This window comes from Eurosta solidaginis, chromosome 4 (genome assembly GCF_040869045.1).
Source record: "Eurosta solidaginis isolate ZX-2024a chromosome 4, ASM4086904v1, whole genome shotgun sequence".
NCBI classification, from domain to species: domain Eukaryota; kingdom Metazoa; phylum Arthropoda; class Insecta; order Diptera; family Tephritidae; genus Eurosta; species Eurosta solidaginis.
In genome coordinates this window covers 239,390,295-239,408,337 of record NC_090322.1, presented here as the reverse complement: position 1 = coordinate 239,408,337, position 18,043 = coordinate 239,390,295, and the positions used below count along the sequence as shown (strand labels likewise).

Genomic DNA, 18,043 nt, shown 5'->3' with positions numbered 1-18,043 from the left:
TAGTTTCCGATACACTACTTTCCTCAAAGTAGAATAAAGATATTGATTTACTTTTTTGATGTGGTATTTTTTAGTTCACATTTTAACAGCTTTGTAAATATTTCTCCTTCTAATATCACATTTACATTACACCTAATGCGTCATTTTGGGTGAAAAATTGCGTCGCATTTGGAATTGGCATTTCCTCATACAAATAAAAATATTCCATAAAAAGTTTGAAATTTCCAAAACATAATTTTTTGGGGATGCAATGTTTTTAAACGACTTGACAAATTGTATTTCTGACAACTAACACAGTTTATGTCAAATATACCCAAGTGGAACCGCTTATGTAATTGTCGACCTGATTGATAGTGTTGTACAGTGTTGCATATTCAAAAATAGGGCACTATTGTGAGCGAGTGAATGAAATTAACATACGAATGCGCAGATAAACAAAAATAACAAAATAACAGCGTGGCGGCAGGGTGACATACATACAAACAAACACACGCATTTCATGTATTTTGTTTTTGTAATTCTCTGGTTGAGTGTCAAAAAGATACTGTGCTAGAAGTAGCAGCTAAAAAAAGTAACAATTAGCTGATAAACTTCCACCATCTGTATGGTTTTGCCATAATGAAACTGTTTAGCTAGTTGAAGCGTTTTTTCAAGCTCGCTTGCAAAAAAAGCAACTATTGAAACAACACATAATTAGATAAAGGAAAATTCTCGAAATGAGATTTAAAAACTGGCGTGGTGCCATTTAAAAACCAAAATAGTTTCATATACATTTTGATCTGGCATTATCGGTTTAGTTGACGCCAATCACCCTGAACACATGTTGAGTAAATCCAAAAAAAAAAAATTGTTGTATCATGGTTAAAATGAATTGCAGCCGCTCCTTCTTTAACTTTAAAAACAATCAAAATAAAATTCATGCGCAACTATTCACAGATATTGCACCTAACTAAATATGTGCCATTTAAAAAAAAACAAAAACCTGTTATCTTTTGCTGCAAATGCTGCAAAACTAGAAATTTGCATTTTTCTTTTTTGCTGCTTTTATATTTTTCCATCAAAGAAATGAGTTCTTGCTTAAGTCGAGACTGTGACTAATTAGGTTGCGGGTAATTTTTCAGTTTTTCGTGGATATCTTTTGAACGACGCAAAATTTTTTTCCGGCTGAGGATTATTGATACAGAGCTCAAAACGCGTCTTGGGACACCTCTCCCGATATTTTTGGACACATATTAGCAGTCGACCGCTGTTCTAGACTTTTACCAAATTCATTCTTTTACTGGGATTATTGCGAAGGCCACATTTTAGTATACAAATTACAGAAATTTACAAAAAAATGGTTAAAGAAATTAATTAACTATAAAAAAAGGTCGAATTAGTTTTAAAGTTTTTAATAATAAGAAACAAAGCCGAGGCAAAACATTCAATTCATTTTTGTGTATGAAATGAAAAAGACGGCATTAAATTAAATTGTATACAAAAAATGTAAGTCTAAAATTAAATATTGATCCACAACCGAACACAATAGATTTAAAAATCAAAAATTTAAAATCCCATAAAATGTGATTGCATTTGCTAAACAAATAAGACGCGGACAACATTTTGTGATTTGTATGTGTGTGTTACTTCTCATTAGGGCATTCGATACCATGGAAACTCAATCATCACGAAATATAGGATTTATTCTGACAGTCCTGCATTATCCTCCCGTGTGTTTCTTTTAGGATCGCCAACGATATCGGAGGCGATTATTATACAAGAGGCTGGCCAATTGCTTAATAAATGTCTGTGTGTGTATCTTTGTCTTAACCCCAGGTGCTGATAGCGAGGGACTTGAGGGTTTTGCTACGGCTCTGAACTTTAGGGTGTAGGATATATTATTGGACAAATAGCCGACATTTTCCACGTCCACGTTGTAAATAAGGTAGCCGAAGATTTGGTGGTTGACAGTGCCAGGTTTCGCGGGGAGAAAAAACTGGAGAGACTAAAGCAAAGCTCATCAATGGCTGGGCCAGGGCTGTTGGCATTATCGTGCCGTTATCGGCATCCATCCCGCCCAGTTGCTAAAAGAACAAGGTTCGTCACGAGGTTGACAACTGAGTTGGGAAATGGTTGTGCTACAAAAATCCTTCAATGCATTGGGTATATTATTCGCCACTTACGACCAGCATACCTGCCGCAGGCATATTCCAAGCCATCTAACCCACTTGGGAGGTTAAGCGTGTTCGATGGCTTCTTTAACCTCTGTGACGGTGATATTAATAGGAGACGCCCTGTGCTGATGCTTGTGTGAGCGATGGTTGGTCTACCGTCCCGATTTATCCACCGACAAATGCATTGCGTATTGCCGGCAGAAAGCACTTGCGCATTTCTCTGCATCCAATAGCACTTTATCGCCGAAGGCGATGGATATTTTGTCATTGTGCTTAATCGGGTTAGAGCAGGACTAAATCACTATACATATTAGGGTGGGTCGATTTGTATGGACGAAAGTTAACCGATATCACGCCATCGATTTTTCGACAGGATTTGTGCTCAGGAGAAAAAGTTACACTACGCATACCTAAAAAACTAATTTTCAATCCTGCGAAATTTAATTTTTTTGACTTTTTCGACTTTGATTTTTAAGGTTTTTTTCATGACCTACTAAAAAAATGTTCATATGTATATGTCCGACCCAAAAATGTCCGCTAAAAACGTTGTCGATAACAGTTTATTGAAAAAAAAAACCAAAAATGACCGCTAAAAGGGTTTGCGACATGAAAATTTTACAATCAAATGAAAATCTTTTTAGTACGCCATGAAAAAAACCTTAAAAATCAAAGACGAAAAAAGTCAAAAATATGAAATTTCGCAGGCTCGAAAATAATTTTTTTGGGTATGCGTAGTGGAACTTTTTTTCCTGAGCCCAAATCCTATCGAAAAATCGATGGCGCGATATCGGTTAATAAATCGACCCAGTCTAATACATATATATAAAGACAAATTGCTTATAAATATTACTTTACTTAAAACTTGAATCAAAGTCGTGTAAAAATGCCCAACCCGTCACTTTGGAGCTTTAATGTAGAAAACATCACTAATTACTTTATTAGTTCTATGTGTGAAATTCGTCCACATTAATTCACTTTGGAGCTTTAATGTAGAAAACATCACTAATTACTTTATTAGTTCTATGTGTGAAATTCGTCCACATTAATTCATAAATTTTTTTATAAAAATAGATTTGGAACAATGAAAAGTGAGCTGGATCCCGGGATTGAATGCCCTACTTCCCTTTTATGTAAGTTTGTGTTTTTGTGTGTTAAAAAATGATGATGCAGTGTTAATGTACACAACTTACCGCTAGACTTGCGTGTAAACATGCTTGTTATCGATTTGCTTATGCTTTTACGTTTACTATCATTCCTTTTGAATGGATCATATGATGATGACGGTGTCACTTGTATTGGCGATGTAGATGATATATTACCAAAAGTTGTTTGTTGACTACATCGTTGCTGTTGCTGTTGTTGTTGTTGGTGTGGCAGTCCACTTTTGACAATATGCAATGGCGAATTATCTGTAGCTTTGCGCGCATTTATCAAACGAAATTCACGATCAATAAGATAAGAACGTGCAACATCCACAATTTCCAGAGAATCCTCACACATCGGTAACTCTGCATCGATTTGCTGTTTAAGTATGCGTAACATTTGATGAAACGACGGTGTATCCGAAGTTATAACGATATCTGGTCGTAACAGAATTGAATGTACGAGCGGTAGCGGATAGCAGGCGAGGCGTGTTATCAAACCAGTTAAATGTAAGTTTACGTAAAGTGTATTGCTGGTGAAAGTTTGTAATTTACCCCATATTGCATTTAAAAAGGGACCTGTAAAGAGTATTGAATAGACCTGTGCATCGTAATACTAAGCTCTGATCCGAATATAATTTATAGAAATTTCACTTATAAACTTTATTAAATCAATTTTGTTTGGTTTTACTGGTCTGTAAATAATTAATTAATAGCAAACAGTTTTTTTCAGGAGTCTTGAAATAATAATTTTTGATGCGTAAACATCTTTCTCGGGGTATGGGGGAATCCTGAATGTAAGCGTAAGTTGTAATGGTAAGGTGTAAGCGTAAGTGTAAGTGTAGTCTTTGTAAGTTTGGGATACGTGTAGAATGCATTGCTATATTGTATGGAGCGCTAGAGAATGTTAGCGTAGGTGTAGTCGTTAGACTGGGTCGATTTATTAACCGATATCGCGCCATCGATTTTTCGATATGATTTGGGCTCAGGAAAAAAGTTCCACTACGCATACCCAAAAAAATAATTTTCGAGCCTGCGAAATTTCATTTTTTGGACTTTTTTTCGACTTTGATTTTTAAGGTTTTTTTCACGACCTACTAAACAAATTTTCATATGTCCGACCCAAAAATGTCCGCTAAAAACGAAAGTCGAAAAAACTCAAAAAATGAAATTTCGCAGGCTCGAAATTTATTTTTTTGGGTATGCGTAGTGGAACTTTTTTTCCTGAGCTCAAATTCTACCGAAAAATCGATGGCGCGATATCGGATAACTTTCGTCCATACAAATCGACCCACCCTAGCAGTCGTACAGTAGAGTTGACATGCGCGAAATGACAGGACAACTCAAGGCGAACACGTCACCTACATTTAAATTAAAGCCCCTGAGCAAATACATAATTTTTATGCATGCAGGTGCACTTAGAGATGTTTACGCTCTGCTATTTTGTTGGAAATAAAGAATCAGAAATATAATGCCAAACATGAGAAAATGTGCAATTTGTATTTGAAAGGCCGGATATAAAAAGTGTATTTTAAGAGTGAATAAAAGCGGAGCTTATAAATATAGCTGTAAAAGTGCGGTAAAAAGTAAATCGGCAGTAAAAGCTACACTTATCATTTTTACGGATATATTTATAAGTTTACCTTTTATTCACTCTTCAAATAAATACACATTTTATCGCCGGCCTTTCATTTGATATTTGGTTAGATTTACGTATATATATCAAAGAAGAAAGTACAGTAAAACAAAAAATAATATAATTGAAATTAAATGAAAATTAAAAATAAATTTACAAAAAAAATAAAATAAAATAAATTAAAATGAAATGAAATAAAATTTAATAAAATATGATTAACTTAAATAAAATCGATTTTTAATTTGTCTAATCTTTCATCGAAAAATTATCAATATGTTATCAGATTCTTCCCAATTTGTAATCGGACCGTTATGGAAAAGTTATCGATTTGTATCAAAAAGTTATCGATTACTTACCGGGAAGTTATCGATATGTTATTAAAAGTGAAAAAGTGTATCAATTGGTTTTCAGAAACTTATAGATTTGTTAACCACGACTCATCAATTTTATAACACAAATACATATAAAATTGCAATATAAAATCGATGACATATGTATGTGTACTAGACTGTGTCGATTTATTAACCGATATCGCGCCATCGATTTTTCGATATGATTTGGGCTCAGGAAAAAAAGTTCCACTAGGCATACCCAAAAAAATTATTTTCGAGCCTGCGAAATTTCATTTTTTTTACTTTTTCGACTTTGATTTTTAAGGTTTTTTTCATTTTATTGTAAAATTTTCATGTATAGCCTGCCCGACCCCAAAAATGTCCGCTAAAAACGTTGTCGATAAATATTTTTTATTTATTAATTTTATTTTTTGTTATCGCCAACGTTTTTAGAGGACATTTTTGGGAGGACAGGCTATACATGAAAATTTTACAATCAAATGAAAATTTTTTAGTAGGTCATGAAAAAAACCTTAAAAATCAAAGTCGAAAAAAAGTCAAAAAAATTAAATTTCGCAGGCTCGAAAATTATTTTTTTAGGTATGCGTAGAAACTTTTGTTTCCTGAGCCCAAATCCTATCGAAAAATCGATGGCGCGATATCGGTTAACTTTCGTCCATACAAATCGACCCACCCTAATGTGTACTATGTCAAATTTCTAGTATTAGAAACAAAAATCCAGATATTTAGAAAAATCGGTTAGTAAAAAATTCGCTTCATTTGAATGAGCCGCTCCAAAGCTTTATTTGTCCTTAAAAAATAAAAATCAGAATTTTACTTTTATTTTCGGACTTGTAAAATACTTTTATTACTTTTATTTCTGGATTTTTTTTTTTAACCCGAAACAAAATGGATACATGATTCGTCATTAAAATGCTATGGGTATTCCGGGGATCTCATAAACTTTTATCTGGAACAATTTTATTACCCGGAACTTTTCGACTCGAAAAAAGAAAAAACTATTAAAATGGCTCCCTGTAAAAAAACAATAACCTGTCGGTATCGGTTATTACCTATAAGAGGCCAACGAAGCTCTTATCAAAAACCCGAAACTATTTGTTTCTGATAGAGTTACCACTGTTGTAGTTTAACTTCAACCTCTTTGCGAGATTAAGTAAACTTAAAAACATTAGTTTCATACAGATCTAAGGAGAGCTAATTCAAAACTATTAATTTTTAAAGTATGTATATTATTAGGCGGCCACCGTGGTGTGATGGTAGCGTGCTCCGCCTACCACACCGTATGCCCTGGGTTCACACCCCGGGCAAAGCAACATCAAAATTTTAGAAATAAGGTTTTTCAATTAGAAGAAAATTTTTCAAAGGGGGTCGCCCCCCGGCAGTGTTTGGCAAGCGCTCCGGGTGTATTTCTGCCATGAAAAGCTCTCAGTGAAAACTCAACTGCCTTGCAGATGCCGTTCGGAGTCGGCATAAAACAAGTAGGTCCCGTCCGGCCAATTTGTAGGGAAAATCAAGAGGAGCCCGACCCAAATTGGAAGAGAAGCTCGGCCTTAGATCTCTTCGGAGGTTATCGCGCCTTACATTTATTATATTTTTTTATATTATTAGATTTAAGGCAACCATTTTTATGCATTTTCTGAACAATATTTTTTTTCAAGTTGATTGATTTAGATCTAAGTGTGCGATATTATCTAATATGTACTACATACCCAAGCTTACTGTCCCTTGTGCAAAGAGATCCTCTGAAAAGTCCAAATCCGTTAGTGCTAAATCTTGGTTATTATTTGAAATACGCCATATATCCTTTTTGAATTGCTTTGCACTTAAATTATTGCTATTGTTATTGCCACTTATGCTCATACTATTGCCGACTGCACTATTGTCCGACTCTCCGTCAGCAATGCATGTGCTCACCGTCGTTTGCATTGTGGAATTAGCAGTAGTATAACTACACTCAATACCTTCCTCGTCTACTGGACGCCATCTAAAGGATTCATAGCCGCTAGATTCACCCAGCGATTGTAGGCTATCGGGTTGTGTCTTTTCCACCATCACTCTATTGTTTATGCCCGCATTAGCGCTTTCATAGAGCTGCGTGGGATCTGATAATGCACTAATGGTGAATTCATTGAAAAATTGTTTGATTAACTCTAACGTTTGTGCTTGTTGCGAGCGCATATTTTTTGTTGGCCATTTTTGATACGTATAAGTATTGGCCCATTTAGCACAGGCATTCTTACATTGTGCTATGCGACAATGCGCTTCGAAGAGGTATGCATGGAAGTTAGCATAAAGACTATTGCCTGTATGTAATCCATAATAATTCCAATTAGCGCCTATGGTTTTACTCATTGTCGATGTGGGTGAGGGCAGTGCTGGATGTGGATGATGTGGTTGTTGTGTGTTTACTGTATCGCCAAGTGATTTGTGCTTTGTTAATTCTCTTGCGCGTTTCATAACATCGGGCGTCAACTCTAAAAAGAATTCGGCAGTATTTGTGTATGGATCGATTTTATTGATTTTGTGTCGATATGAAATGGGTACATGCTTGCCAGGTAATATATATTTCAATAGCAACTCTAACATTAAATCTTCACAATTTAAGCAAAGTAATGTATCGAATAAGGCCATTGTAACCATAGATAAATTGGCGTCTGTGGAGGACAAACGATCGATTAATGTATCCAAAATGCGTTCGCCATCAAACTTGTCGTAGTCCAAAAGGAATTTAACAAAGGCGCGTACCAGTCCAGGTTCAGTTATGGAACGTAATATTAAATCCAAATAAGACATTGCTGATATTTGTGATTCAATGTTTGTCTGGAAATGTTTGCCTTTCAATGTCTGTAAATATTTTTATTGAATTGTTTCGATTTTTCGTAAGGTGTTGATTAAAATATTAGAATGAAAATTTAGTATAAAAACTCCAGGAAAATAGTTAGCAAATTTTATAAATGAGTAAACGCAGGCTATAAAATAAAAATATACAAATATATACTTAAAGGAGTGAAGCGTCATTAACAAATTTTAAAAACTTATTACTCCTTATTCGAGCTATTTTGGCACCACGTTTGTCTTTGTACCATTACGGAATCAGTTCAGGCCCTTTTCTGTATAATTTCAGGATATCTTTCAGGAAATATATAAAAGAAAACTGTGATTACATAGATTTTACAAGCTTTGAGTTTTGTGTACATCCGGCCACTATTCAGATGTAGATTTCTCGTATTATAGCATCGCACCCTCTCTCTCGCCAAATGTACGATATCAAAGTTAGTCCAAAAACGCTACAAATTCATTCAGAATAGTTACAGAACCTAGTGATGATATAATTTTCAAAATAACCTAATGGAATCCTTAAGCAGTCAAAGAAATAATGTTGAAACCATCATGAAAATGGCCTCGAAATACACACAAACTGGTTCCCAAATAGGCTCAAAGTTATCTAAAAATTGTCCTGCATATGATCATAAAACTTAAAATACAGATACAGACATCATATAAAACCCCAAAGAAGTCCTGAAATGGGAAAACATTTTTTGACACCTTAAATCTTGGGATATTAGTTTTACCTAAGCTTCTTAATCCGCTTCTGGTGCGTTGTCTTAAGTAATTGTAACTGATGCTTTCATTTGATGAAAATGTTCAAATTGAAAAATTGGAATATCCTAAATCTTAACAGCTAATCACTTCCGGAATCAACCCCGATATACAAAACATATAGCCTGCTTGTAATGTGTCCTCACATGACACCAACCATCTCTTCAATTGTATTGTGAAACCAACGCCGCTAACACCCCTCTCATTATGGTCCACCTCCTGTTGAAACAGCAAGTTTCCTTTGACTCCCGCTAGAGGATATTGATGACAATTTGTGATGGGTCGCACCTATTGGATGGGGCGAAGCACTGCTATAACAACAACAACAACAACTTCAGGAGAAGTCTCTATAAGTTTCACTCGAAAATGTTTAGACAAATAAGAATATTCTTTATACGTACTTTGATTAAAGTTACTATATGATAGATTTTCGCTGTCTAAAATGTTTGTCTTCTAATCAACATGTACGAGCATTCTCAATGTACTTTTCTTAAAATATAATTTTTATTGTAACTTTTAATTTTACAGACTCTTTTTTAATTTGTTCTTTATATTTCTTAAACTTTGAATAACTTAGTTTTATTATATATTTTATTTTTGTTGTTGTTGTAGCGATAAAGTTACTCCCCGAAGGCTTTGGGGAGTGTTATCGATGTGATGGACCTTTGCCGGATACAGATCCGGTACGCTCCGCTAACACAGCACCATTAAAGTGCTAGCCCGACCATCTCGGGAACGATTTATATGGCCACATTAAACCTTCAGACCATCCCTCCCTCCCCACCGCCCCAAGTTCAATGAGGAGCTTGGGGTCACCAGAGCCTCGAATGTTAGTGAAACAGGATTCGCCGCGGATAGGTGAGGTTGACAATTGGGTTTGGAGAAGCTATATATTGCGCTGGCAACCTGAAGGGTTGCGCTACACAGCCTCTTGAAACTGGTATTTTAGTCGCCTCTTACGACAGGCATACCTACCGCGAGTATATTCTGACCCCCTAACACGTTGTGGGTATATATTTTATTATCTTTATTTTCTTTTGTTGTACTATAAAAGAACGGATTTTATTGTACTAATATCTTAGCAAATAAATGGAAATAAATGAAATGAAAATTCACCGAACAGATATATATATATATGATTATAGCATAATTTATTAACTTATTGATGAACCAACACCACAGACAAAAATCGAAGACAATTCCACAAATGTCCAGACTATACAAATCTATGCATAGAATGGTTGGATATGCTTACCTGCAATACAGCCGGACCCAATACCGGCACAATAAAGCCCTGATAAAGAAAATCTAAAAGTTGATTTTTAATCATCTCATGCGCCACCTGCACCACAGCATTACAAAATTCTAATGCGTTCATAAATAGCGTAAGCTCGGGAATATCAGTTACATCGTCTGGTGTTATACGATGCCAATCGATCGCTGTGATTTCAATTGAATTTGGCAAACGCGAATACAAACCACCAAGACCAGTTACCAAAAGTGGGCACATCGATGAGTACTGAGCAATATATGTACCAACATTGGAATTTTTTTGCGACAAAGCCATGCAAAGTAATAAAGCATCTCTTGCTTGATGACCAATACTGCCTTCACGATGTACAAATGGTATAAGTAGTGAGAAGATAATAAAGCTATGAGAAATCCAAAAAAAAAAAAAGAATGATTTAAATTAATCATACATATATTTATACAACAAATAGCAAAGAAAACTTACTTAGTGCTTGTACTGTTACCGTTGGCACGTTGTTGCAACGGGTCATCTACGTTGCCACAAAATGTTTGATGCTTGTGTTGCTCTTGCGCGGCCGAAAAGAAAAACAAGTCCAGCAAATGTACGTTTTGCATTAAAACTACGCATAATTGATTTAATAGAATAACTAAACGTTTTTCCAAATCTGGTGGAAATATTTCACCCTGACTTGATGCAAGTATTTTCAGTAGAGGACGCAGAAAGGGCTCATGACACAGTAATTGATGTCGTGAATGACTAACAAGCAATTCATATAATTTTAATTGTTCCAAACGCACAGCATTAGCATACCGAGCTGTTGTACAACCCCATTCATATAATTTATCTAGCAGGTTTTCGCTAAGTAAATATTCCAAGCATGGTGCAGGTGGTGGAGCAGCATCTGCGCTTGGTATTGATACTTTATTGCAATGATGTAGTTCCACTAATAGTAGTGTTACCATAAAATCTAAATGTGACACTACACCAAGTACGTCATCATGTGTTGGCGGTCCTTGCGATGGCTCTGATCTCAGTATGATTTCATAAGCTTGTTGCCAATGTTTACAAAAGCTATCATAACATGCACGTGGATCACAATCAGTTGCTGCATCGATGGGTCTTTGTCTTAAAGCAGTTGCGGTGGTTGAGTTACATCCAGCGTTACTATTTGAAGTTGAGAAGAACGGCGCACTATTACCACTGCTGCTACGTGATAAGTTCTGTCGCAGTGGGCTAGAACGAAGCCAACTCATAACTTTGTTATTTCGTTTTCTAGAGATAGTGAAATGCAATGCAATGCAACAACCGCTTGTTGATTTAGATATAGTTTTAGCCTCTGCACGGACTTCTTATCAGAGTTTATGCGTATATGGTAACAATGAAAGCGGCAATAGTTTGCTATAGTTGCTACTTTGTTTTTGCATAAATGACGAATTGAACAAATGTGGATATCGTTTTTAGACTTATAAATACACTAACACAAATAAAGATATAAATTTTATTTTTTCAATTCCCAAGGTAATAACTACAAGTATATTCACATACATACTTACCTATATTCGTTTTTGTTGCGAAATTTGCAGCACAATGGATAATTTTCCTGCTTTTAGATGTGCTGAAAGCCCAAAATGGACCATTTACCTTGTTTTGATGCTTTTTTACAGCAGTTTTGTAGACACTTGTGTTTGCAAATCGCAAATTTTTATGTATGTGGAAATGACTACCCACAATGAAGCAGCAAACATAATTCCGACACCTAGCTCCACCAGCCCCTTTTTAAGGTATTGAAATACTCCACCCCTGTTATTAGCACAATACAAAGTATAATAACATTCCGTAGAATCATAACAAATTTTCGTGTTCTTTTCATGCATTCAATCACATATATTCTTGCATTTTCAATAGCAGACACAATTATTTAAAACAAATTAAAAGTAAACATAAGCTAAACATGACTAAAATCCTTTATAAAATAGCTTTTAATACGAATAAAATTTTAATGAACCATCCACATAGAAGAAAAAGAAAGTCCGACACAATTGACAGAATATCAAATAGTGATGTGTAAATCTTATCGCTCTTTAGTTGAATAAATATAATTAAATATACACCCCTATTCTGCATTTCGATTACGTTCCCGTTCTACGCTCCGCTTCAATCGAAGTTTGGTATTCTGCATTACGACGGAATTGTAAAGAGAAGAGGAAGAGCAAATGATTTTTCGAAATCAGCTGTTGGTACGGAATGTGTGAACATTGGAACAAAATAAATTAAAGAAAATTTGTAAAAAAATACTGAAAAACGTTTATATTTTATTATCCACGCCATTTTGTACACAAAAAAGCAATAGAATATATTGCCGCAGTGTTATATTTTTCGAGTGAAGTGCTTTCATAATTGTAAGTGTGTTTTTGTCGTTCTTTTGGCCAATTCCCTGCCGTGGCCACCAAGTTTTGTTAAAACGGATTCCTGCACGAATATAGTTGACATTTTCTGAATTTTAAGGATGCTAATTTCATTGCGCTGCCCTAAAATACTTTATGAAGATTTATTTATTCTTTCCGCAAGGATTGTTTTCGTTTTCGCTTCACCTTCCTCTACTCCGATAGCTTGCTTTGGCATATATCTGGACCCAACGAACAGACACAAATTATAGCTGTCTATTATAATGGAATCAATGGGCGCGGCATTATTTATGGAGTTGGAAAGCAACGCATACGAAAATTGGCAGGCGAGAATGGAAAGGCAAATATTGCGAGATTTGTGTAATCCATTTGAGATGAGTGACGAATTGTAAGAAATTGAACTTAAAAGTGGTATAGTTTAATGACTTATTTCCTCATTTAGGTTCATAAAAAACTTTCGACTTAACAAGGATGCTTTCAAGCAGGCATGCTTAACGAACGAAACGATATCATTTCGTTACGATAATCAACGTTAATAAACGAAACGAAGTCATTTCGTTTCGTTTATTAACGTTAAGAACGCCAAATTAACGTTAATTTGACGATCTTAACGTTAATAAACGAAACGAAGTGACTTCGTTTCGTTTATTAACGTTGATTATCGTAACGAAATCATATCGTTTCGTTCGTTAAGCATGCCTGCTTTCAAGTATGTGTTAGATACTTTTGCGGCGCAAATACGTCCAAGGACTTCGACATCGACATGTTGTTTTTGACCTGGAAACATATAAAAAACAATCATCATCAAGCCTTCTATGTTTCTTAACAAGTTTTACTTACATTTTTGTTAAAATTCTGTTATAAATTAATAAAAAAATAAAAAGAAAATATTTTTCCGCCAACTAATTTGCAACTTAGAAAAACGGAACTACGATCGAAATGCAGAACACAAAAAATCGAACGATTCGAAGTTGGATCGAAAGAGATTGGAACACAGAATACCAAAATTGCCAAATCGAAAAAATTCCAATCCAAGTCGAAATGCAGAATCGGGCTGACATGGCGCAACGATACAAGGTGGCAGCATGGAACAGCTGATTACAAACTTTTTTTATTTGATTTGATACATCAACTTCCGGCGCAGTACGATTTTGACATTACAAAAACAAAGTACATGGAATTTTTATTTATGTTTGTAGGTATGTCACCATGCTGCCACCTTGTATCGTTCCGCTATGAGGGCTGATAATATATCACACTCTTTCGTAAAGCGCCAAATACACGACACGAACATTTCCGCGAATATTCCGCAATCTCGTTCGCAGCTTTGGCCATACACCATACGAACTTTTGGCCGAACATTAGTTCTCTTTCAGACAGCGATGAATACGGACAATTGTGCTGCAGCAATATTGCTCGCTGTGGCAATTAAGCGTAAAAAAAATTTATACATTTCAATAAATTCACTCAGAAATTTTTTATTGTCCATTTTACTTTTCCGCGCACGTCTGTTCCGTTCAGAAATTACTACGATTATGAGCTATTTCGCCATACACGCACGAACAGTTCTCGCAAATGTTCGCCAAAAATTAAAATATATTCACCCCTATTCTGCATTTCGATTACGTTCCCGTTCTACGCTCCGCTTTAATCGAAGTTTGGTATTCTGCATTACGACGGAATCGTAAAGAGAAGAGGAAGAGCAAATGATTTTTCGAAATCAGCTGTTCGTACGGAATGTGTGAACATTGGAACAAAATAAAATAAAGAAAATTTGTAAAAAACACTGAATAACGTTTATATTTTATTATCCTCGCCATTTTGTACAAAAAAAAGCAAAAGAATATATTGCCGCAGTGTTATATTTTTTTAAGTGAAGTGCTTTCATAATTGTAAGTGTGTTTTTGTCGTTCTTTTGGCCAATTCCCTGCCGTGGCCTCCAAGTTTTGTTAAAACTGATTCCTGCACGAATATAGTTGACATTTTCTGAATTTTAAGGATGCTTGTTGTTTTTGACCTGGAAACATAAAAAACAATCATCATCAAGCTTTCTACGTTTCTTAACAAGTTTTACTTACATATTTGTTAAAATTCTGTTATAAATTAATAAAAAACTAAAAAGAAAATATTTTTCCGCCAACTAATTTGCAACTTAGAAAAACGGAACTACGATCGAAATGCAGAATACGCAAAATCGAACGATTCGAAGTTGGATCGAAAGAGATTGGAACACAGAATACCAAAATTGCCAAATCGAAAAAATTCCAATCCAAGTCGAAATGCAGAATAGGGCTGTTTGATTTTTGGCGAACATTTGCGCGAACTGGCAAACACAACCATACACGACAGAAAAGGTCGCAGAAACATGACATAACGGGAATGTTCGCGGAAATGTTCGTGTCGTGTATTTGGCGCTTAAGCTCTTCGCAACATTTTTCAAGTCCGCTAAATCAAAACGGCAACGAAAGAAAATGATAAGTGTTAAAACACACTAAAAGTTTTTATAAGCTGACTTTACAATTGCAATTGTTAATACTTTGAAATCACAATAAAAGCGAAGTAAAAAAGTGAAACAAAGCGTCTGCAAATTCAAAAAACCAGCTCAAAACTGCCGCTGCAAGGAGTCGCAAAACCCACGCACGTGGGTGAAGTTCCAAAATCTTGACAAAAAGTTGAATGAATGTCGTAAAACAACTTTAAAAAGTGCAACAAATTAAATAATACACATAATATTAAAGATTTATCTCCCAATCTTCCAAACAAAGTGTTTGGACGTGTCTGCGCGCAAGTGACCCCTCTCCTTTAGGCGCCAACAAACCGAGTCCCAACAGGGCATTTTTTCTGTCTTTGAAAGCTAATCAGGTGAGTGATTCTGTTTCTCAAAAAACTGGAAAGTTTAGCAATTAAAGGTGGTGTAGCCTAGGTCCCAACCTTCTACGTGTTCCATTTCTTTTCTAAACTACGCACTTTCGCTATAATGTTGACTGGAAAGAAATCAAAACCTGAAACGACGCCCTCTACATCCATATCGAGGGAATCACAGGGTACTGACAACTTTGCATGTTTAAACGCAAAATCTACAAAAGCTAGAAAAGAAACGGAACAAAAGCTAATCAAAATAGTCAAGATGCAGGATTTTACGAAAGCAAAATCCTCTTTAGCATCCTGCGGAAAAAAGATGAGGTTAGGAAAAAAGACATGGAAAAAAGAAATGACGCAATGGCTCCCGCCATTTTTTTTTTTTTTTGGGTTAGGTTTAATGGCACGGACGTTTATCCATAAAGCCAGGTTAAATCTCAGTTGGTTATTTCTTATGATTGTTGTAAAACAAGTTTATGTGTAATGTTGGCTTCACTAATACACAATGATAATACCAATTCGGCCAGAACCATGTGTAGCAGCTTGCTATTTGTATTTGACTATCCGTAATTTGTAAAATGGTATTTAGATGGCACCACGCCAGGTTATATTCAAAGTCTTCGTATTTAGTGTTATATATTTTTATTTATTTTATTTTTTTTTTTTTGAGATGTAATTTCAAAGAGGCCAGAACCACGTGTAGCAGCTTGCAAATGGATGTCAATTATTGTAATTGTTCTCAAATTCTATTAAGATTGGCATTTCGATGGCACCACGCCAGGTTATATTCAATTAGTCAATTAATTAATTAATGATCACAGAAAGTGATTTTAAAATTTTTGCAATCAAAATTGCAATTTAATGTTCATAGATATGCACAGTATTGCATAGCTTTTAAAACGAGCTGCTTATTCAGCATAAAATTATAATCCGTAATTTGTTCCGTTATAATTCCTTAATTTCCAGTATATGGCCTGTTGCCATGTGCTAAACATTTTCCCGTTACGACAGTTATACGTAAATCGAGTTGGTATTATGTGGCCCACGCCAGGTTATCAATTAATTATTTTGTGATTCCACTTATATTTGTTGAAAAAGTTGATTTTGATTCGAAACACGCTCCACTCACGCACAAAGCTGTGAAATTCCTTGCGATCTGGATTTGTACTCAACCACATGTTATAAAGCCCAATTTTCCATATGGTTGAGCTGCAAGGAATTTCAGCGAACCGTTCACTACGAGATTGAAAACGCGAATGTGGGCTCCCGCCATTAACAACGGTACAAAAAACACACCTCAAAATCTTACGGGTACATATATGGACAATACGAACAACGAACAAGAAAGACAAAATGAAAGCACATACAATCACAATCACGCACAAAGGAGAAATACAGATACGACCACTGTTCTATACCCACCTAATTACAACGGCATATACTTCGTACTTGTTGAGTCATCAGCGTGCAAAGAGATGACAAACGAAAAAACCACAAATGGCCTGAATCTATTCAACTGTATAAAACACCTCAAAATCATTTACGCCATAGGTAAATCGCTATACAAAATTATTTTTAAAAATGCTGCCGCAGCAAATAATTTTTTACTCAATCAAACTCATGTAAATCCAAGAAACGCTGATCAAGTGTGGCCTCCCCCAATGCAGCAACGACAACTGCGAACAAAAATGCATTCTTTGCACAAGTACCGAACACATTTCAACGGACAAATTGAAATGTTCGGCATGGGAAAGGGAGCAGACAATAAATTTCGTAAAAAACATTCAAAAATCTCTAGACGCGAAACTCTGGACACATACTTCTCGGACAGATCCAACCAGTTTTCACTACTGGCAGTCGACGACACACAGTTTCCCTATCTGCCAGATACATCACACAATACAATGGATAGGGACCTCACAGTAAACAGAAAGCTCACAAAAGTTAGGAACAACACATTAGCTCAAAAAGCAAGCAATGAATCAGAGCTCAACAGACCCTCCACAAAACCTAGGAAAAAAAATAAAACAGAACCAGTATACAACACAACAGAATACCTGAAGGGACGAGTTACAGAAAAAGAAAAGCTGTTTAATGATCTTCTCAATAGTTTACAAAAGGAGGGAGTGAGAGAGCATCTAGGGGATGCTCTGCAAAAAATGGCTAAAACAAAAGAAAAATTCTACGCAAATGCATTAAATGAAGATATCTTAGCCATACAAGCAGGGATGGACGTCCCCTCATACTAAACCTCACCAAAGATGTTCTGCAAAGTTTACAAAAATAACTAGGTTGCAATTTTTACGGACAACCTAGGTGCATTCCAAATTCACCCCAAAGCTCAAACACAAAACCAATATATTCTCTGAATCCCACGAACTAATAGGTGACAGCAACTTAGACAAATATACATAAGCGAGACTCCCAGTCATAAAGGAGACACGGTTGATAGTCGATAGTCTTCCAAGAAATGCACTAAACTGTGATATTATAACTTTAGTCAAACTCTCCAAAGAAGAACCCCTCAGGATCATAAAAAACCAATTAATACACATTTGTACGAAGCAGTACCAAATTAATTATAGAAAAACAAACCACTTCCATGTTAACCCAACAAAACATGGTTTCGGAAAATAAACTTAA

General features: G+C 35.5%; 1 protein-coding gene across 11 annotated transcripts in view; it reads right to left on the bottom strand.

The window, feature by feature from the left end:
* Positions 1-13,017, bottom strand: part of LOC137251128 (FHIP family protein GG24907) — a 45,209-nt gene extending 32,192 nt beyond the window's left edge. For 6 of the 11 annotated variants that reach the window (XM_067785213.1, XM_067785216.1, XM_067785219.1 and 3 more), the window contains exons 1-5: positions 11,690-13,017; positions 10,620-11,610; positions 10,140-10,536; positions 6,994-8,128; positions 3,344-3,874 (exon numbers count right to left, since the gene is read on the bottom strand). In XM_067785213.1, the coding sequence (XP_067641314.1) occupies positions 3,344-3,874; positions 6,994-8,128; positions 10,140-10,536; positions 10,620-11,389 (2,833 nt within the window). In that variant the 5' untranslated portion in view covers positions 11,390-11,610; positions 11,690-13,017. The remainder of the gene's footprint in view (positions 1-3,343; positions 3,875-6,993; positions 8,129-10,139; positions 10,537-10,619; positions 11,611-11,689) is intronic. The other 5 variants (XM_067785217.1, XM_067785218.1, XM_067785215.1 and 2 more) reach the window with 4 other exon arrangements.
* Between the last annotated feature and the right edge of the window lie 5,026 nt (positions 13,018-18,043).